Source organism: Protobothrops mucrosquamatus, unplaced genomic scaffold, assembly GCF_001527695.2.
Source record: "Protobothrops mucrosquamatus isolate PMUCROS unplaced genomic scaffold, P.Mucros_1.0 scaffold514, whole genome shotgun sequence".
Classification (NCBI taxonomy): domain Eukaryota; kingdom Metazoa; phylum Chordata; class Lepidosauria; order Squamata; family Viperidae; genus Protobothrops; species Protobothrops mucrosquamatus.
The window spans coordinates 163494-186658 of NW_015386827.1; the positions used below are offsets into that span (position 1 = coordinate 163494).

General features: G+C 34.7%; 1 protein-coding gene across 1 annotated transcript; it reads right to left on the reverse strand.

The window, feature by feature from the left end:
• Window positions 1-1334: 1334 nt before the first annotated feature.
• Window positions 1335-13352, reverse strand: DRD3 (dopamine receptor D3; the record flags this gene model as incomplete). Its single annotated transcript, XM_029284312.1, is given in 6 exon segments — window positions 1335-1417; window positions 1420-1521; window positions 3493-3586; window positions 3589-3622; window positions 6392-6504; window positions 13155-13352. Coding segments are annotated over 6 exon segments (624 nt in total), but the record flags the coding sequence as incomplete, so codon positions are not given.
• Window positions 13353-23165: the final 9813 nt, after the last annotated feature.

Sequence of the window (23165 nt, forward strand, 5' to 3'; positions counted from 1 at the left end):
ATCTAAAGCAGATGCTGAGGGTCATAGCTCTTGCTCCTGATCAACACTGACTAGAAACGGCCTCAGAGGAGGAAGGTAACCTAAGAGAATACTGCACTATCCCTATCCCACTCCTGACAGAGATCACAAGAAACATGATCTATGGCATTTCCATCCCATATCCAGGCCTGAATGCCAACAGAATGGGCCCCCAAAAAATTCATTTCCTCCAGGATCTTCTGGGGCTGCAGCACACTCCCTTCTTGACAACCTTCCCCAGAAAGCGAAGGTTGAAGACAGGATGAAAGCTTCCCCTTAAGGTGAGATTTAGCTGCAAGGTGGGACCAAGTTTCATCATCTGCTTCAAGGTAAGATTCACAAAGAGCAAATCAGAGGAAGAAAGTGCCTGATGGAACTCAATTGCTAAAACAATCGTATGTAGTGTATGTAATCATTGTTATTAATGATTAAGCCTAGAATGATGAGTTGGTTTTTCTGTGGTTGCATTACTGAAACTTCCAGAACAACTTACTCCAGAAAGCCTGTTTGAATTCAATTTCTTGACCTAGTAAATATATTACAAGTAATTACAATGACTTCTTTGTATGAAAAGAATTAACTAATTTGATTGGTGGATTGGAACAAGTGGATTTATTAAACAAATAGTTTATTGTGCTTCACGAAAAATAGTCTTTAGAGTAACTTGCCTGTTTGACCAACGGTCCTATATGTGTCCTTATGAAAGTGCCCTCACATTATAAGGTGGTTATCAGGATCTTCAGACTGATGTCTATAGGCAGTCAGTGATGGTACTGATGAAATTTATGGAATATGCATACAGAAGAAAAAGTGAAGAAAGTGAAGAGTACAGAAGGTCTTCCCATTTTAAGTGGCAAATCATCTGAATATCACCCCTAAATATTTATGCTAGGAGATATCTTAAAAGTGTAATTCTATTAAAGTGCTCAGCAAGCAACCATAATAATATTGCACATTGGAACCATTGAAACAATGTCAGAATATGTGTTTGCCAGGGATGCAAATTCCAGGGCACCGGCTGTGCTCATCAAATTGTGTTCCTTGAACTCTGTAACTAATGAAAATATATTACAGTACCAAATATTGCGGTAGTACAATTTTGAGGATTTTACCACAAATCACGAAATTCGTGAATCTCACTATTACAAAAATATTTTCCACATTAGATGATAGAGAAAAACCATAGAAAAATTAGTCCAAAATTCACCAATAATTGAGAAAATTCATCCTGATGTACATAAACCAATCTCAGCTATACCTTCCTTCACTGTTTCTGCAAGGAATATAAAGCTGAGGCACTCTCCAAGTTTTCAGCACTACAGAATCTTGAGGAAAGCTTTACGGAACTCATTGTTGAAGGTGATATAGATGATAGGGTTGAGGGCACTGTTGATGTAAGCCAAGTAGTAGCACTGTAGAGTTCTGGGGAAATGTGGCAGACTTGACAGTGAGTATTCAATATAGGTGTCACGAAGAAAGGCAGCCAGCAGACTATAAAAGTCTCTAAGATGTAAAAGAAAATGAGAAAGCAACACACTGTTGCTCAGTAGTATTTAATTGTGGACCTAAATCTTCATTCACACAAATCTAAAGGCAAGCTGCCACTCTGAAGATAATAAGTGAATAAGGTCAAACTAGTTCTATCTGTTTTTAAGGTAACTGCACATTACTCTAGAAAATACCTGGAGATCCTTGATTGTCTGTTCACATGTCTTATTAAAAGCAAAGAACAAAGCAATATAAGACTAAATATAATTTTAGCTAACATACAGTAGATTTATTTTAAAAAGTTAATGGAAAAAGCTATTTAAATGTAAGTCTTTTTTGTTAATTTATTCCCCTTTGAAGGAAGGTACTTCAAATTTCTTGGTAATCTGAATTGAGATAACACATGTGGTTATTTTTTCTCTGTGGCTGGAAACAAAATGGGGAAAAAACAAACCAAAAACAGTATTAAGTACCTGGTTCTTTGGCTTCATAACCTGCTATATCTACTTTTCCTTAAAATAAGTCTTAGTGATCTTTTCTGAAAGTGGCATCAATGTACAATTTTCACACCATCTTATGAGTGCCAAAATATAACTTTTAAAAATATAATAAAAATGCATATTTTAAAAAATTCTTATTTTTAAGCAATGTACACATTTAATTTTTAAAATGTTTAAACATGAAAAATAATAGTGAAATTATTTTGACTATTAATACTTTAGTCACTTAGTCAAATAGTCAAATCTTAAGAGATTTCATATGGAAACATAGAGATTACACAAACTTTGACTATCTCATGAGATTTGGGTGATTTTAAATTCAGGTACCATCTACTAATGTCACATGGAGGATTATAAGGAGGTCCTCAAGTTTGTTATTTACTGAATGTAGACATTGCTCAACTCCAAGACAACTCATATAAGCCACAGTTCTACATGATAGCTCTGAAGTACTTCAGTTCTGTAAAGGCTGAAACTGGCAAAATGACAACCAAAAAAGACTATTTTTTTAAAAAAAAATATCTCCACCATTCAGGTGAACTCTATTAATGAGAAAGTCAGGAAGGAGACATTGAGAGCTTAAACTGAAATATTAAGGTTCTGAATTTTTTTCTGCTGTAGACAATCCAGTACCAGGCTTAAAGTCTTCATTCTTGTCTACAATAAAGATTCTACTCTTGCAGAATTGTATCTAAAAGGTTTCTGCCATGTGAAACCAAGACCATGCTGGATACCATTGATTTTTACAACTTCTGACAAGGTTTTGCCAGTTCCAGCTTTGTCTTCTTGTCATGCAACATGTGAACTTTTCCCACTAGAATTCCATTGCATTATCATTACATATGGGAACCATCTCTTCTTTTAGAACTACCTTTTGGTTGTAAGAACTATCCCTTGTTATGGGAATATTAGAAGTCATGATTCTGTTATTTTATCTCACACACTCCATTGACTGACATCTACCAAAATAGTCTCTCCTTGCTTTAACTGGGTCTTATACACACCACCATTCATACACGTCTTTACATACTTCACCCAAAGCACAAAACTATGAATAATGTGTCATTTCATACCACAGTAGTAGTAATATGCTACATATTGATATGGGGGTGGGGCGCGATGGTTCAGCGTTTAAAGAAGCTGAGCTTGTCACCTGGAAAGCTGATAGCCCTGGTTCAAGATTGCACAACAGGGTGAACTCCCATTACTTGCCGTAGCTCCTGCTAACATAGCAGTTAGCAAATGCGAATATATAAATAGGTGCCATTTTGGTGAGAAGATAACAGCATTCAGTGTGCCTTGGTGTATAGTCATGTTCGTCACATGACCACAGAAGTGTCTTTGGACAATGCTGGCTCTCTCAGCTAAGAAATGGAGATGAGTGTCATCCTCTAGATTTGGACATGACTGGACAGAGGAAACCTTTACCTTTATATACTGATGTTGAATAATTACATTTCTAAAAGAGTGGAAACCTTCTACTTACCAAGAACAATAGCTAGCATCTGAGTGGCTTTCCTTTCTCTAAATTGTATTCAGCAGTGTCATTGATAAGGTAGCTCCAAAGATGTTTTTGTTTTGTTTTGCCATTGTTGAGCCTGTGCACCTGTAGATTGCTATATACAAAAATGCAAGAAAATTAAAAGCTATTTATAAAGAATACTTTTGAAAAATGGAGTCTGAAATTAGCACCGGTAGCTACAATATCAACAATGTCCATAACGATGTCTGCTTATACAAATAGATTAAGTCCAAAAATGTTATTGAAGAAATGACAGATGTAGAACATATTTTATCTGACAAGATAGAGATGGTATCAACAGTATATTTACAACTGAGAGGCCACTAGAATGGCTCTGAAAAGGATGAATTTACAAAAGAAATTGCCCAAAGTTTTAAAATCAAAGGGAAATATTACAAAAGTGTCTTTCTTGTTGCCTAACAAATGCCACCAATAGAAAAAGAACTTCACTATAGACCTTGCCTTGTTGCTCTTGCTAAGAGCAAAAGTGGTGCACAGTACATATTTTTCCCCAGTGAGAGAAAAAATATTTTGTTAAACAGAAAGTGACAGAGATCTAGTCACACATAGCCTTGGACTTTGTAGCTCTTTTTGGTGACCTCTTGCAGCAATTTAAGACAATACTGAATAATTGCATAGCTTTCTGCTTAATATATATTTTTAAAAGAAATCATATAAAATAAACTTTAACCTTTGATAATACATTTCCCATGACCAAAGATTTTGGCTTTTTTTTAAATTAAAAAAAAACAGATAATCTTTTTCTGTAAGATATCACTCGATCACCATCACAGCCACTATAGCCCTTGGATCTGAAATGTTTTTTTTCAAAAGCATCTACCAGTTCAAATATACCATCTGCCTCAGCTCTTACCTTGATAACTATTCTTGGCAATCAGTTAGTATAAGGCCAATATTAAGCTGATGCACAGAGTGTTGTTGATGATACAGATCTTTAATGCATCAGCGCAGGGCTAATAACTCTGATATTTAAAAAGCTAGTATTCTGAACAATTTGTGTCTCTAGTGTAATTACCAGTTGTAAAGTTCGTAATATAACTTAACAGCTGCAGTCAAAAATATCCACTATCTCTTCTTCATTATATTGCCTGAGGCAGACTGACTGAGATTATTGCCAATGACATTCTGTGTTTCCAACTGAGATTTCTAGTACTGCAATAATGTCATTTAGGATTATAAATCTAAAACAGTAAATAGAATGTTTCCCTCACAAAATGAGAAATCAGACTAGAATGTTAAAAGCAGCATCATTTATTTGACAGTGTTTCACACTGCTGAAGAAATCATTTCTATCAGATGGAGCTCTTAAACTGGGGCCTGGGGTCCTATGGATGTTGTATGCAAATCTGAGGACAGGTCTCAAATATGTAGATGACAGAAGGGTTAAAAGGCTAGAAGCATAAGCAGAAAGCCTGGGAGCAGCTGGAAGGAAGGAGCCTGATTCACACTGCTAAGTCACCCTGAGTTGTGTGCAAATTAGGTGGTCATTATCAGTTTTTATAATAGGCAAGCAGAGAGCAGTGACCAGACCCCAATCCAGACATGGGTGACTCCTTTGAACATAATACCAAGCTCACCACTTTGGAGATTCACTGGTTAAAAACACACAAAAACTCTCAGACCTTTCTACTGTTATTGTCAAGGCAGTGCTACCACCCACCTGGGCAAAACACACCATTTCTCAGAAGTACCTTCATGTCGCTGGAGGCCAACTGGTCTTCCTAAGGGCAAGATTTCAGCAGCAGCTTTCTTCTTAATGTTCTTGTTTCCAGTGGCGGAGGGAGCACTCAGTTGCCATCATTCCCAGCCAGATGACTGGAACTGATAGGTGTTATTATCTGGAGTTTTTAGAGTGTAGGGTAAAAATTGGATATAAACACACTTGGACATGGGGTAGTTCTTCCAAGAACTATTGATATCTATACAAATATTATCAATAGTAATAATACTAGCAGCGCATCACAACTGTCAAGGAGTGGGGGGTAGGAAGTGAGGGAGATTATTTGTAAATAATAGGTGCATCCTTGTTCATTCTTTCTCTCCTGATACTTCTTTCCGTAACACATTTCACAGAGGATCACTGTATAGCGTTTCTTAAAAAAATATGGAAAGCTGTTTGACTAAAGTGTCTACCTTCTGGCCCGCCCCCATATCAGATAGAAAAGGTAGGGATATAGATAGGATATAGGATATAGAGGATTCTTCTGGCTTTTCCCAAGGACCTGAGAACATGGTTTTGTCAACAAACACTTTGAAACAACAAACATTGGTTAGTGTTCTAATATGTCTTCAATTCAATCTGTTCTACTTCTTTCTCAAATTTCGTCTAATTTATATAGAAAGTCATTTCCATTTTCAATGTTGTCACTTCCTTTTCTGGATTTTCCATCAGCTGTATTTGTTGGTCAATTGAGTCCTTTGTCTTAATATTTGGTTGTCCCACTTCTCCTGTTATCTTCTGCATTGTTGGTTCTTTGTTTGTAGTCAAAATTTGGCTTTGTGCATCTAAGCTGGCATCTTGATCTTTTATTTTAGGTCCATTAAGAGAGAGAGAGAGAGAGAGAGCATACTGAGATGCCAATACATATATGTGAATGCAATATATTTTCCCCTTATTTTATTTTATTTTTAACTAGTATCATGGTCTCTCAGATGCAAGGGAGCAGGCATAAATCTGATAAGATTTACATGGTAAAAATATAATACGGTGTACAGTTCTTGGATGAGTTCTCTGTTTTAAACTTCACAGTAATATATTCACATTTATTAGATTTCCCTCTTTTGGCTAATCGAACAATGTTTCATTTCATCCAGATTTCTTGTTGGTTATTTGGAATCTTACCTATCAATACTGATAGCACAGAGATTTAAAATACTGGCTGTACACATCATTACATACATGGTTACAAATATATCACAACAGACACGGCTGAAATTCCACACACCTCCAGTTACCTGATTATCAATTACAAGATATTTGTATTATCTTGCACTGAACTACAGCACACCACAATGAAGATGCATTTTCCAATAACAACTGTTTAGCTTTCTTTAAAAATGAACTTAATAAATGAAATGTCATGGTTCTCCTCAGAAGTAAAGTTTTATTATCCTTTTGGGGACACAGCTGAATATCTGACAATACCTTTGATAAGCAAAAATGCACTCAGAAGAGTAATGCCTTAAGACCCACATCAATTTATAAATTGAATTATATTAATAATGAGAGCGCATATCTGTAAGAAAGAGTATGATTTTTAATTTATCTCCTTTCATAGGGTCAGTATTCTGCCTCAGTATTCTGCCTCTGGAGACATTTTAAAAGAGTAAGGAGACTTTTTCATCATTTACTAAGGCTGTGTTTACCGAAACAGAAAACCAAGATTTTAACCATGTTTTGTAGAACAAGCTCTAATGGTTTAATTAATGGTTAATGCTAATGCATAATGAGTGAGTTCCCACACTGAACTATGTCAGAACCTAACTATTTTAGGTCTCAGTTTGGTATGTGAACTAAATCTACTTATTTAAGTTTCTAGGCCCCCCGCACTTCAAATGCTTCTCGGTAGCTTCACAAAATTAAAAGAAGAGTCCATATGAACATCAAACTTCCATAGAGTAGCAACTGTTCAAGGGAATGAAACCATGCCTCCATATCCCTTCCTACCTTAAAGAGCCCATCAAACCATCTTAAACTTAGGCCTGAGGGAAAAGCTAGGTTTTTAATAAATTTTGATGGAGAGGGCAGTGGGTGGACCATGTAGATATCCATGGAGGTGCTATTCTAAAGGCACAGTAAAAGAGAAGGCCCCATTTTTTGGGATTTACTACATTCAGAATAGTTTTGTAAGGTTAGATAAATAGAGCGAAATTTAACGAAGTTTCAGCTTTCTTTACAGAAGTTAAAAGCAGATATAAAGATTGGAGATTCCTGGTTTGGCAGTAGTACCTGGGAAAAATGGTCTTGGAATAATATGTACCTCTCAGTGCAAAGGAGAAAGAACACCTACCTGGCAGGAACAAAGATATGCTCTTGATGCTGTCAGCCAGGTCAGTGTCTGATGCTAACAGTCCCTTAACTCAGGGGTTCCCAACCATTGATCCATGGAGCNATATAAAGATTGGAGATTCCTGGTTTGGCAGTAGTACCTGGGAAAAATGGTCTTGGAATAATATGTACCTCTCAGTGCAAAGGAGAAAGAACACCTACCTGGCAGGAACAAAGATATGCTCTTGATGCTGTCAGCCAGGTCAGTGTCTGATGCTAACAGTCCCTTAACTCAGGGGTTCCCAACCATTGATCCATGGAGCAACACCGGGCTGTGGCATACCAGAAACTGGGCAAGTGAAGGCATCCACGGTGTTGAAAGAAAAATCTTCATCAGGGTCCAGTCCAAGCTGGGAATAAACAAAATGGAGACTGCTTTAGAAATAAGGTTGTGGTTTATTGAAGAGCAAAGCCAGACAGAAAAGTGGCTCTGGGAAAGCTGGGAGTGGTGAGTTTTTATACCTTCTTGAGCTTTTGAGGTTGTTTCCTGTTTGAGGCTTCATCTTGTTATTGCCTCTAAAAACCTTAGCAAGGTATCACTAGTGACTTTCATACGTTATCTCATGTCAGTCATATATTTGTCCATTTTAATTGTGATTTATTTTTTAGAAAAATACAAATCAGAGCCCACAATAGATTAATTTATAGCACAGTTAAGCAAGATATAACTTTCATTTAAAGCCCTAAATACTTAATTCATTGCCATGTTAATTTAGTCAATTTTTGTCATCTTTCAAGTATGAGCTTTTCCATATTTATGGATAATGTTTTTATTCCAATACATAAATTACAATTTTTGACCTGTGTCATGTACATTTTTTTAAAAAAAATACTGTTACTTAAAACAGTTACACACTCAGCATCCATTTATACAGTCATGAATTCTACATTTGCTGTTCTAATTAATGAATCTGTTTAGATTTAGAGAGGAATGAAGATTTTGCAGATTGCTAACACAAAATATATCATTTTGTATTGGACAGCCAAATTCCAAATCCCTAACAACTACCGTTTGTAGCTCATCTGTTGCTGTTAGATTAATAAATCTTGCATTGTACATGGGTTACATGCTGTGCTGACATCAAAGCAAGATATATTGTATGTGATTCACCATTTAAATAACTGATTTATATGTTCTCTGGAGAAGCCCTCTCCATGTTTTTAAATGTCATTCACAGATGTCCCATTCATGGGTACTACTTCTTCAACTCTTGGCAAAATATACTATCTAATGAACTGGAGATATACAATCTGGAGAAAGTCTTGACAATAAGTTGAAGATATCTTCATCTACATTTTATAGACACAATCAAACATTAATGGTCAAACTGATATTCATAACTTGCATTCAGAATTTTGTTCTATAGCCTTATATTAATTACAAAGTTGGATATTGTTATTTTAAAAAATATCAGTTTCTGTTCAATAAGCAATGTTTTGGACTGTAGAACAACCAACATTAGCATTAACAAAACAACCTAGAACTTTTCAATATGAGGATTTCTGCAAGGATCACTCCCTAGAACAGTGGTGGGAAATGTTTACTTTCAAATGCAGCATCTTGTAAACTGTCTTTTGTTTCTATAGTTCACTGGCATATGATTATATCTTGTATTCTCTTTTGGCTCATCTATTTCTAAACCTGTAGCCAGAAAAAGAACAGTATTTTATGTACCATAGACATAAAATATTTAAAAGGAATAGGATTATAGAATTTTCTGACAAATTGAAATTCATTTATTGGATGTCCACCAGTACCTTACTACAAAATATGATAGCTCAGATAAGAGGTTCAGCCACAGATCTTTTAGTTAAATCGGTCTTTAGAAGGTAAAGTCACTTTTTATCCTTTATATTAAAACATTAGCAGATGTAGCTACGCAAACTCCTCTAAATACATCTACTGAGCATTTCTTTGCTGATTCTTTCCAAAGTCTCACTTTTTTTAAAAAAAGGTTCATTTACATCCTTTGAATAAGAGATTAGCTAAAGCATAATCTTCTCTTACCAATTATTGAATGATAAAAGCTTAACACCCCTCCTCTCTTCAGAGATAAGTAGAAAGGACCTGATAACAATGCAGTGCTTTGAATTCTTGAGATGAAAGATGTTCTGGGGTACAAAAGATTACAGCCTTTAAATCAGATCTTATTCTCTGTTAATATCCCCACTTATATTCACAAAAGTCCTTTTCTTTTTGTCAATCCACTTTATGGTTTTTCAGCAATTTTACAGAGATAATTTCTTTTTCAGAACAGTTTAGTATATTGGTACACATTTCATTGCATGAACATAATTGGATTTGCATTATATTATTTCAATTTTTTATTTTGAGCTAGTGTGACATGATATGAATAATTAACTACCAGCATTTGTATTAGGTTGCCTATCAGCAATATAAGCCTTTAAGTTATCTTTTAATTACTGTTTCGGGGGGAGGGGAAAGTGTGGCGTTCTTACTAAAATATAGACTTCCCAGTCTGATGATCTCCATACATATCAAATATATATCAAATTATATATTTAATTTTATTACAGGTTTTGATTATAATGGTAAAATCTAATCCAAACTAAACTTGAAGAAAATAGTAGAAAACAGTAAAATAAATCAAATGAAAAAGCAAATAAAAATGAAAAAGGAGAAAAGAAATATATAAAGAAATGACTTCCAAACTTCACCACAAATTGAAAAATTTAGCATTGTTTTACCCTCCCCCTTTGAGGTTACAAACATTTAGCTCTTCATCGCATATCCCATGACTTATCTATAAACAATTCCATAAAAGATAATATTTTCAGTCCTAGTGTCAGAAGAATGTGCACAAAAGTGTTTCCAGAAGTAATAACGTATCTTGTTTTAATCGTGATGAAATAAACCAACTTTATATCTATTTCTTTTACTTGTAACAGTCTTCATTTAAATATTGTCATAAGATTCAATTTCTCTTCATTTTTTTTGTCTCATCATATAGAGTTCTTCAAGGCTTTAACAAATCTCTTTTATAAGAGGAAACAATTATCCATGTCACTCTCTTGGTTTATCTTTTGAATTTCTCTTTTACATTTTAAAACCTCAGCCAGCTTCTTTTGTAAATCCAATGAAATATCCTTTTCTAAGTCATTCTCTTGGCCTATGAGTTATAAATCCACTTTCAAAACCATCTCTATCTTATCAGATAAAATTTGTTCTACATCTGTCATTTCTTCAGTAATAACTTTGGGACATAGAATATCCATAGAAGCAGACATCACTTCTGACACTATAGATATTGTGGCTACCAATAGCTCTGTTCTTCAAAAGTCTTCTTCAATATTTTCATTGTTATAATGTTCTGCACCATCTTATAGGCTTGTATATCTTTCCTGTACCTAAAATCTTTAATCCCTTTACTGTCCAGTTTCTGAAATACGAAATTGTTTATCTTTGTTATATCTTGTTTATCTTTGTTATATCTAGTATCTACAGTATTTCCCATGATAAGTTGTTTGTCTTTATAATTAATTTCAAAATCTTATAGTAAATGTTTCAATATTCCAAATTTACCTAGAAACTTAGTCCACTTACAACTTTCTAAGATCAAAATTTTATTTAGTTTTTTGCTGTTTATTTCAGATACTTTAAATTCTTAAGCTTATAATTAAATTTTTCTTTTCAGGATTGAACTGGATTTTCAGACTTGTCATTCTGAAAACTTCTAATAGCTTAGAAATAGTTAATGAACATTTTTCAAAAATGATCAGTGAGTGAGGTTTGTGAACTTAGTCTCATTTACTCACTTAAGTAAAATGATTAATCTCATCGTCTCCCAGTACTTAAATCTGCAGAAAGCCACCATTCTGAAAGGAGCAGTTTTCCAGAGCACATGTGGGTTATCTTCTATCCTCTCCTAATCCAGAGAGATTCTAAGAAACCATTCTACTCACCGGTTCCTTGTTCTTTGCTATGGTTATTGGCCCTGCTTTTGCTCAGTTTGCAATATCTTTTCCAGAAATCCTTAACTCTCAAAATACTTAAAGGCCATACTAGCTAAGGTTAAGGGCAACCAAATTTCAAAAATATGGCATCAATGCAACTTGAAAAGGTGCTAGAAGTGTTTTGCTCTATTGAGCCTAAATAAAAACCCACATTTTTCTGACAGTTCTTTGCATACAATACAAGCTGCCCAGAGTTGCCTTATTGGAGAGAGATGGGTAGCATGTAAATTTAATTAATAAATTCAGAAATCTTATTTGCCACAGTTTCATTATCAATTATCTTCCCCCAACTCTCCAGCTATGTTGGATGTTCAAATCACAGAACTCTTAATTAGTGGACCCAGCATATATGAAAAGCATAAAGTAGGGAATGACTGATAAAGAGATTAAAAATGCCATTTAACTGATTTATTGAATTTATGTGCTGCCAATTCATATGATCAAGTGTATGACTACAGTGTATCAGCTTAATACAGCTTGTCATTTTAAAATAATTGAATTACATGGGACTTAAGAATATTCAGTGGTGGCAGTTTCTCATATGGATATTCCCTAAAACTGTAGCAATCAAATTGGAACATAAGAAAGGTATATATTGAACACATTGGAACCTAAGAGCCTTCTAACTTATAGTTAAAGCCTTCAAATAGGGCATGGACTATAGAGATAATGTGAAACCAGGAGGGAACGCTTTTTGCTGACAAGTCTCATGCCTTCTATCAATATACTTCAGAAATTAAACATTAGTTGTTTCTTTATGTAAATGTGCTGTCAGGAACACATATGCTGAATCCTATACATGAAAAAAAAACTTATTTTAAAAATCCTATTATAGTCAACATTACTGCATTCACACATGATAAGAACTACTGTCAAGATAGGGAAACCAAATATTGGAAAAAAAAGTATTATAAGGGCAAATAACCTCTGAAAGGTGAAAGTTGCAAAGCAAATCTACTGAAGATTGAGCTTGCTAAGTTAGTACCAATTGCTGGTGTTTTCTGTGGCAAGCTGCAGTTATTTGAGAGAGATGTAGACATGATTAGGCTGAATGTTAGAAAACTTAGTTGGAACTCTAGACATCATTTGGGTATAACTCCTTCCAGAAATCTAATGGGTAAATAGTGCTAGCTAGAATTATAATGGTCTGAATCCCCATTATAAATTACATATTTGAGAAATTAGTACAGAATTCCAATGACTTCATTCCAAACCTTTGCTAATATGCCTTTAATATTCCTTGTGCTCTTAGAGTTCTTACTATTTAGTGAATTGGACTGTGAAGTTCTAACGGTTTGATGGGATAATTAGTACGTAACCACCCAGCATATTTATTGTTGTTTCTCTATCATGTATTTTCACATAACTCATCAATTTTATATATTAGGAAGTTATATCCCAATATTTCTCTGATAGATCAATTTAACCATATGACCTGCAAGTAATATTTTTGTTAGTAATTTCATAATTACTGAATTTGAAGAAAAAGAAACAATTTGGATTACAGTATTCACTATTTGGTTTAAATGGGTTGAAATAAATCAAGTGATGCCCATATACCAGCAGCCAAAGTTTTACTCACTTCAAGATATACCACCCATGGCATTACTAAAATGGCCACCAGCAGGTCTGCTATTGCTAGGCTTACCACAAGGTAGTAGGTAGTAGTTTGCAAGTTCCGTTCCCTCAGAACTGTTAGGGAAACTAGAACATTCCCAAAAACAATGACCAAAATCAGGATGGAGGAAAAGAGGACATAGTAGGCATGAGGCTGTGGTAATCCAAGTTATTCTGCCAATTTATGACTGATATGATAAAATTTGGAGAGCTGAGGGATCCATTATGATGAAGGAGATCTACAAAACAGCAGTTTTGTTTAAAAGTTTGTATGAAATAACACACACTAACATTTTAGCAGCAAAAAAATATTCTGTAATAATAGATTAAATTCCAGAATGTTCAGACATAGACTATATTGACTATAACAGCTGTTTGACTATAACAGCTTCCATCTTTTCAATGACCTTGTTTGCTGAACTTTTTGAAAGCAGAGGCTGAGAAAGAGTGAAAAATTAGTTTTATAAAAATTAATTTTATTTATTGTTCATGGATTTGTAAATAACATAGAATATATGACATGTTATATTTCATAAGATCATAATCTTGCTTCTAAATACTCGGGTGCTTTCAAACACTGAAGGTACAAAGTTGTATTTTCCAGATAATTTACTGCCTGCTTGATAGGCAATTCATGAAGAATTCTATCACTGCTTTACCTAGGCTGCTTTGGAACAGCCAATTTTGAAACTTTTTTTTGCCACCATTTTTAAGCAAATCACTGCTGTTTTAAGTGAATCCAGTTTCCTTCATTGACTTTGCTATTTGGAAGCTGGCTGGAAAGGTTTACAAATGGTCATCACGTGACCCCGTGATTCTGCAGCAATCATATGCTTACAAATGCTGATTGCAAGCCATCCAAATTTTGATGATGTCATTGTGGTGAGGATGCTATGAAGGTGATGAGGTCTGGTTGTCACTTTTTTCAGTGCCTTTGTAAGTCTGAATAGTTGCTAAATGAATACTTGGAAGTTAAGGACTACCTGAATACAGAAGCTCTGCAAAAGGCAAAATTCTGTGCTAGGAACCATTCCTTCCTTCCTCAGATCCCTAGACATCTCAATAAAGTTATTAAAAGTTTCAAAGAAATCAGACATCTTTTATATAATATAAACCATAAGTTCAAGGCAGCATTCAGCAGGGGGTGCACAGCAGGACATTCAAAAGTTCTTGTTCCCAATCAATTAATGATCATTTTCTGAAAATATTCAATTTAGCTTTGATCATCTTCTAAATGAATTTAGTTGCTATTCTTAATGATTTAGCTGCAATAATGAAGAGATTTGTAAGATTATGTCCTCCAATTTAGCATCTGCTTTCTCTGAAAGTAGGAAAAGTTGATCTTGTTAAGACATGAAGAAGGCATTAAAGAGTCTGAAGTCTCTCTCTCTCTCTCTCTCTCTCTCTCTCTCTCTCTCTCTCCCTCTCTCTCTCTCTCTCTGGATAAGAAAAGTATTTGATCAAAAAGACTATTTGCTTTCTGTTTCCTCATCATTTCCATGATTCGGAAAGAGTAACCCTGGCCAAGAGTTGTATAAGTTATATAATAAGTATATTCCTCATTATTCTCTTCTATATTTTACTCTTGTTTTTTGAATTTGCAGGCTGATGGGATTGGCAGAGCAATGACCTACTCTACCTAGCACAAAATTCCATTGAATTTTTGGATCAGATTTCATAGAATTGATAGGATACGTGCACATGCAGTTCTTTAGAATGAAAGTTTGAGGTTTGAAAACCAAGCTGACCATGGGGACATCGCTAAAGAGATTAAATAACATTTCTCAAAATTGGTGGATTTTTGCCAGATGAAACCAATATAGGCAACAGGAATTATTCTATTAAAAAGTCCTTTGTGACAACATCATTGTAGCTTTTTATAAGTGAAAATTATGAGTTGTTGGGGTTTTTTGGCCAAGAGCTCCATGGAGTCAGGGATTATTTCTAACTATAACTTCATTTAATATTATTAATGGACCCAGACTGCATTGTGCTCCAAAAGCAAAGATAAAAACTTCCAGAACTGCACAAATATCTTTAAACATCTAGACATTGGTACATTTTGCATATATTATGATGCAGAAGACATAAAGTTTCTGATTATGGTATTCTTCTGAAAGCTATTTTACATGTATTGCAATCTCTAGAAATTGCTACAATCTATTATCCTTTCAGTTTGCTGAAATCACAATTTGGTAATTAAATAAATGTTAAGGTCTATTGGCATCTGTGTATGATTATACAGATCTAAAATGGCTTATCAAAACTGCAGTCTGCAAAAAACTGGAAACAATACAACCATATCAACAACATTATTTTCTTCATTATTCTATATAAACTCCAAATCAGTTTCCTAATTACAGTTTTTGTTTGCAATTTTCAACTTTTTAACTCTTAGTTTTTCCTGATAGCAGAATATCAGTCTGCCTGAAAAACCTCAAAGAAACTGTCTTTAGTGCAAGAATAACTACTGGATGACATTGTTTGTGGCCATGTTTTCAGATATATATACTTTTGCTGGTTTCAGATAAAATGAAAAACCTATGTGATTTTTAGAACCTCTTTCTTGAATAATTGTGACAATAGGGAGGGATTGATTCCCCCCCTTAGCTGAAAGTTGCAATTAAAAGCTCACTAATTTCCCCAGACTTTCTCCATTTTTTCTTAATTTCTTCATCTTTCACCCTCATTTTATCTTTTGCTTCATTCCCAGCCTGTTTATTTCCTCTCCAGATTCTTATACTCACCTTTTTTTCACCATCAGTCCTTCCTTTTCATAGTTCTTTCTTGAAATGAGGAAGTGGAAGTTTCTACTTAGAATATTCACTTTCCAATACATGATTCTTTCAAACAGACAATCTATTTTTTGGTTGCATTGAAAAATATAGTTTCAGGATAAAACTATCTCAGCATTATTGGTGTCCCTTTGCCACTATTTAAGTAAAACACATGCATCTTTCTATTTTTTTAATAAAAATATTAGTAAATTAGTAAATCAGATATTTCCTTTTAGAAAGATGAAAACATTTTTTTAAAAAACCCAAGGTTTTCTCAATTAAGAAAGGCAGAATATTGAGAAAAAATGAATCTATTCTTATTACTATATTCTTTATGTTTGCATCCACTGAATATTTTTTTAAATTCTGCTTTCTAGACAGATTCTTATTGGCTTTATATCTTTTGATCATCTCTCCATCCCAAGCTTCTTAATATTTGAAAATGTCTATAGGCAGCATGCTAAAACTTAATAACTTAGCACTAAAATGCAAAACAGGAAAACCATGACTTACCCTTCTTGGTCTGATTATGCTGTGAAAGAATTCAGAGAATATGGTAGATTCACATGGCTCTGGAACCATAAGTCACAGGGGTGCGAAACTTTACCCTTCCTCCAGAAACACAGCAAGTGTGTAAGAAAACAGGAATTCCCCATGTTGCCTCCAAGCTATTTTACAATTTTATAGATAGTATTTACAGTAGGGTTTTATCCAGCAGCTTTGTGAGGATCTCTGTAAGCCACCATAAACCAAGCTGCTCATATCTCTGTCCTTGGTGCTGATAGCATACTGAAAGTTGCCCCGTCTCCAAACAAGTCCCATGTGGTTCTGGTCTTACATATTACTTGCATTCTCAACCACTTTCCCCTCCTCATATATTTTTAAAGCTGAATGTCTAGTATCTTTGTTAACACATGCATAAAGCCGTTGTCTTTAAAATTCATTAGCTGGGATATTTAGTGAATACAAATTCACTGATGTTTTCTTAAGGAAAAACTTCAATAATAAAAAAAAGGCTAGACCTGTGAACAAAATATTTGCTTTGCTTTTCACAGACACAATTTAAAGTGGTGTTGAGATTTGGGCAGGTTTCAGGTGTTTAATTCTGATACGTTCTGAATCAGTTCTTCAAATTTTCTGTTATAATTCAAATGATTTTTTTTCCTGGTATTTTAAAAGAGATCAGTGATTTTTCAAAGAAGTTTGATAAGCAGTTCTGTCAATTGATAAGCAATTGATAAGCACTATGAACAATTCTGTCCTTTTAGAATCAGAATTAATTTTAATACAATTAAAATTAAATAATTAAAACACAACATTTAAAATGTGAATAATGTTTTTTAAAAAATCTCAAAATTGGAATTTATAAGTAGTTGTATAGTTTGACACTGTTGTGTAACATTTTCTATACATAATACATATATTTTTTTCTGGTATAAAATACAATGTAGCCAATATACAGAAAATTATTTCAATGGGAATACAAACCTTAAGGCAAAAGAATGCTGTCTATTTAACAAATATTTGTTTATGGCATTAAGACAGAGACAAGAAATACTTATTGCATAGTTAAGAATTGAATAATGTGCAATTTCAATTTTATTGATTAACTGATTAAATTAATTAAAAGATAAGCATTAAATATTATTTAACTTCTATAACATTTAGATTACATGCCAGTGAAGTGATGAAACAAGGAACAGAACAAAATTTAAATATCTTATCCATAGATATGAAATATGGTAGAATAATTGTATACATTCTGCAGAGTAGATGTTAAACTAGTTGAAATCTGAAAGTTGTTTCTGTGTATTTATATGTTTTATATTTCTCACTTAATTGCCTTTGTGTGATGATCTACCACACCCACAAGAAAGGCATAGTGTAATCCTTCTAGTTATTCTAATTATAGAATTGGAAGGTATCTTAGAGGTCATCTAGTCTAACTCAAGGCAGGATTCATCTACAGGTTTTATGACAGAATAACATTAAACCACTGTTTGAAGTCTTCCAAAAAAGAAAAAAATCACCACTTCATGAGATGTCATTTTGTCCCTCAATCATCTCTTCCATAAGTAGGCTCATATGATTGGGGTTCCAAATTTATTCTCTTAGTAGGCCTCTTTTGAACTCACCCCAATTTACCAGTGTCCTTTTTGAACTGTGGTGCCCAGAACTGGATTTAGTTGTCCAGATGGGATTTGACCAGAGCAGAGAGAAATGATTATTTCCTTTGATATGGATTCTATACTTTTGATAATGCACCTAAAGTTAGTACTTCCCTTTGAAGAGCTGCATCATACTGCTGGTTTATGTTTAATTTGATTTAACAAGGGTACCGAGATATCCTTTTCATATGTACTGGTGCCACATCTAGATCCTTCCCACATGCACGACTATGATATTTATCTTACATTTTTCCTACTCAGATGCAAAATATTACATTTTACATTACATTTCTTCCTTTAAATTCCATCCTGTTTATTTCAGTCCATTGCTCAGGCTTTCCACAACTCTCTCCTAATAATCTCCATGAAATCTTTAAAAAAAAAAATGAATAGCAGTGGTCAAAGGACAGGTCTTGTGGAACTTTCTCTAGATAAACTGTAACACACTTCAGGTTTAGTTAATCCATCAACTATAAATCCATCTAACAACATTATCACCTAGCCCATATTTTACCAGTTTATTATGCAGAACATCATAAGAGATTTTCAAAGATTTTGCAAAAGTCCAGGTACATTATGTATGACATTCCCCTAATCTATTATGTTATTATCTCTATCAAAGAAGGAAATAAGGTTAGTTGGGACAATTTATTTTCAACAAACCATGCTGGCTCATGTTAATTATAGAATATCCAAGTGCTTATAAACTTGTTAATTGATAATGTGTCTAACTGACAAATCTCTGTTTTTCTTCTTCTTCATTGGAATTGCACTGAATGGGCTAGCTATAAGGGAAATGTGTGTACATATTATTGCTTCTGTCACAAAAGGCTTTCGAGGAAGTAGGTTATCTATACTCCTTTCAATGAAGATTCATGGATAGGTACGAGAGGCAAACAGCATTGGTTGATTGCCTTCTCTGGGATACAGATGGGGGGGGCAATTTCTCCCGTCTGGATATCTTAGTGCAGGGGTTCCCAACCCCTGATCCATGGTCTAGTACTGGGCTACAGCCCATTGGGAACTGGGCCACACAAGTGGCAGATGAGCATGCAAGAGCGCAAAGCTCCATTTGTGCAAGCTTGCAGGCGCGCACATGAAACCATCCACTCTCCCCCATCACCGTTGCCTACGGTGCCAGTCTGCAGAATTGGAAAGGTTGGGGACCACTGTCTTAGTGGTGTTTTATACCATTGTCCATGGTAGCCTTTTTGATTGCCTGTGAGGAACAGGCATATTGGTCTAGTCAATCCTAAATGCACAATTGGTGATTAGGGGGATGAGAAGCTGGCTTAGTGGGTACTTTCTTGTAGAGGTCCAAAGTTAGGTCTTTCTCCTTTGCTGTTTAATAGCTACACGGAACTGGTGGTTATATTGCACAGTGCCATTTCTTTTTTATTTATTTTTATTATATTTTTGTGGATCTTGTATGCTTGTAAACTGAAAGCCAGTCCTACCTAGAACTATTCCCATCAGAAGTATGATAAATAGGGAACATAGAAAAACACAACAGTAAAAAGACCTAATTTGGTGGCAATATTTGTAAACCACATTCACATAAAAATAAATGGCAGAAGTAGAAGTAAAGGCCAGACTTCCTCTCTCTTTAGAGTTGTCCCCTCAAGGATAATGAACAAAGTGAACAGCATGGCTAAAGTTTTTAATTGCCTGCATTGTATCTGCTCTGTGAGTTAATAGGAACTTTAGCTGTCTATGTTGTCACTCCGTTTCCCTTAGCTTAAATAACAAAAATGGAACAGACAATTTAATTCTTAATATGAGTTGCTTGGAGCTGAGTCTGTAGTCCAATCCTCCCACAGCACATACTTCTTTATGCCAAAGAAAGAAAGAAAATGCTGAATGTTTCATTCTGCTTTTTTGTAGCAACTATTTTTTAAATGATTTGTCTTGATTAAGATCTGGGAAGCTGGTCCTGGAAAATCTCCAGCATGTAAAAAAGTGGTTCAAAAGTTTGGGGATTTTTAGTTACCTTTTTGTGATGACAGATGTGACCCTTTCAAAATTTACAAGTAAATAATAAAATGAAATTGCGACTATGCTTACAATCTTACTTTAGTTTTCTTTTGCTTTACAGGCTTGTGAAGGTTGTAAACATAAGGATTGGTCAAAAGTTATTTTTTAATTACTGTCATAACTGCAAACAGATACTAAATGAGGCAGTGGCTAAATGAGGGCTATCTGTATTATCTACAGTGTGTGCTTTATTCTATTAAACTGCAGGCAATTTAAAGCAAAAAAAGGAAGAATTTTGTAAATATGTGGTGATTACTGCAATAGTGGAAAACTGTTCCACTGAAAATATTTAATGTCTATAATTGCAGAAATAATAATGCAGATCTAGCATTGTAACAAAAATCTGAAATTTCAAAATTGGGATTCTCAATGGTGCTATTCCATTTCAGTAACAGATGCAGCAGTTGAGATAAAAAGTGATTTAGTGATTTGTCTTTGGTGAAGCAAAAAGTCTGTTCCAGAATTAAGAACAGGATTCAACTCATAAGGAGACAGCCAAAGACTAAGGCAGGTTCTTTTTCAAGCACTCTGCCTTCTTGCCTACTAAAACAGCTGTATGATTAAATTATAGTTGGCTTTGCACCTTCATTGTAAATGCAATATTTGCTTTTACTGTCTCTAGAGTATATTTATTAAAAACTGTGATATGCAATATTGTATTATTTATTTTATTCATTTAATTTGATCAATCTCAATGACAGCCACTTTCTTTGATTCTTGAGCATCTTTCATATTTATTTTTCAATTCTCCTATTCACTTACTGGTCAATATTTGTTCCTTCCTAAGAAATCCATTCATAGCTTCTTCATCAAAGACACAGAAATAACAAAGAAGATAATGCCTTTATTTACCACTATGTTGGGAATTAGGATTCCATTCATTCAAACAGTATTGAAAGATGTCAGTGCTTTGCAATGTTGACACGTATAATGTTGGGGCAGAAACCAAAGGAAAATTAATGGAAAAGTCATGTTTTTATTGTAGACATCAAAACATCTCCATTGGATTATTATAAGGGATACACTTAAAGATACAAAGATTACAATTGGTGCAGAAAACTGTAGCCACTGTACTGTTTGGGATTGGAAGTTATGTGCACATTATCACTATTTCTATTGTTATACTGGGCACAATGGAAGTGGCTGGTACTTACTATACTTATAAAGCCCATAAACAACTCTGGATCTTGATGTGTAAGAAGTTCATGGACATGTCCATTAGTCACCTTGGCAACAATGTGAAAGTGGATTTTAAAGGCTTCTTAGTTTAGCATATGATCTTGCTATTCTATAGTTTTCAAGTATTAAGCAGATTCAACCCATTAACCTTGTGAGCCGAAACAAAGTACTGGTACTGCCATATGCTGATAGATTCACTAAATTTAATAGAAAGAAAGTTGGTTAAATGAATATTTTGTGTTAGGTCCTTTCTAGTTGAATGTGATCTTGTGACTCTGTGACAACCATATCCTTTGTCATTCTGAATTATTTGATTCACAAAAGTAGCTGAGTTGCTTGCTACTGATTTTTTTCCTGAACAATTGGTGTTCCTTTGCCCTCTGTAAATAGATTAAGATGATTGCTTACAAAAATCTTGATTTCAGCTCTAATCTCAAAAAATCCTAATCCAGTTTGATTGATTAACAAGTATTATGGTTGCCTCACTTTGTCCTGCTGCATTTTCAGGTCTGTTTCCCCAAGTTGGGAGAGATGCTTTGCCAAAGAATTGCATCTTTCCAGCAATTAAGTTGAAATGATATGTCTTCCTTCTCCATTGCTTGTTAGTATTTGTGTTTGGAGAAGAACATATTCCAATGGGGGTGGGAGGTTGGAGGAGTCATCCTACCAATTTTATCTGACCTTGAAAAAACAGTTTTCCTGGCTTGCTAAATTCTTGGATAGGAGACACACACACCCAGGAAGCCCAGGATATAGGGTAGGCCTTCATTCTTAAAGAAAAGAATGACAAGGATCCACTTCAGCATTACTGCCAAGAAATTTATTTACTTATTTTTTATTTTGATTGTCCTATATTTATAATTGTTTTTATACTTCTATTTTTATTGTATTGTAAGCTCTGGATAGTGAGCTGGCTCCAGTGTTTCCTCTTCAGTCTGCTGGGCAGAAGCCTGATAATTAGCTGGGTTCCCTGGAATTCTAGCTACCACTGAAGATACTACCTAGTTGGATAATGAAACCTCTTCAGGAAAACAACTAAGCTCAAGAGCACCAAGGGATCTACAGTTCAACCCAAACTACATATTTCCTCACTGTTGGTCCCCAGACTTCTTTAGAGACGACATGGACAAAAAACATTGCATTAAGCAGCTCCCAGAGGCAGTTTTCTCTGATGTAAGCAGCCAACACCTCCCTGATATAAAACTCTTGCCTGGTAGATATTGCAAATCTTTTCTTGGACCAGGGAGGAGTATTGTCTTCTTTGGTGCCTTCTTAGCTAAGGTTAAAGAATTCCAGGCTGTAGCCTGAATCAGCCTCTTCCAAGGACTCTAATAGAGGCTCTTTAAATCAGTTGGAATTCTCCTATGAGAAGTGTCCGTGCATCCATCTTAATCAAGGCAGCTGGGCTGATGAGCTCTACATGGACGGATGAACTGCTGTGATACTTGAAAAAAAAGAGCAGCTCAGAAAAGATGTGAAAAAGGATCTTCTAGCTAATTTGAGTGCCTTCAGGTCCCCAGGTCTTGAACTGAATTTAAATTATTTAGGACATTCTTCCTACAGGATACTAAAAGAACTGCCTGGAGAGCTGTTGGAAACTTTCAGGACTCCGGAAGAACTAAGGAGGTATTCTTCTTCTTCTTCTTCTTCTTCTTCTTCTTCTTCTTCTTCTTCTTCTTCTTCTTCTTCTTCTTCTTCTTCTTCTTCTTCTTCTTCTTCTTCTTCTTCTTCTTCTTCTTCTTCTTCTTCTTCTTCTTCTTCTTCTTCTTCTTCTTCTTCTTCTTCTTCTTCTTCTTCTTCTTCTTCTTCTTCTTCTTC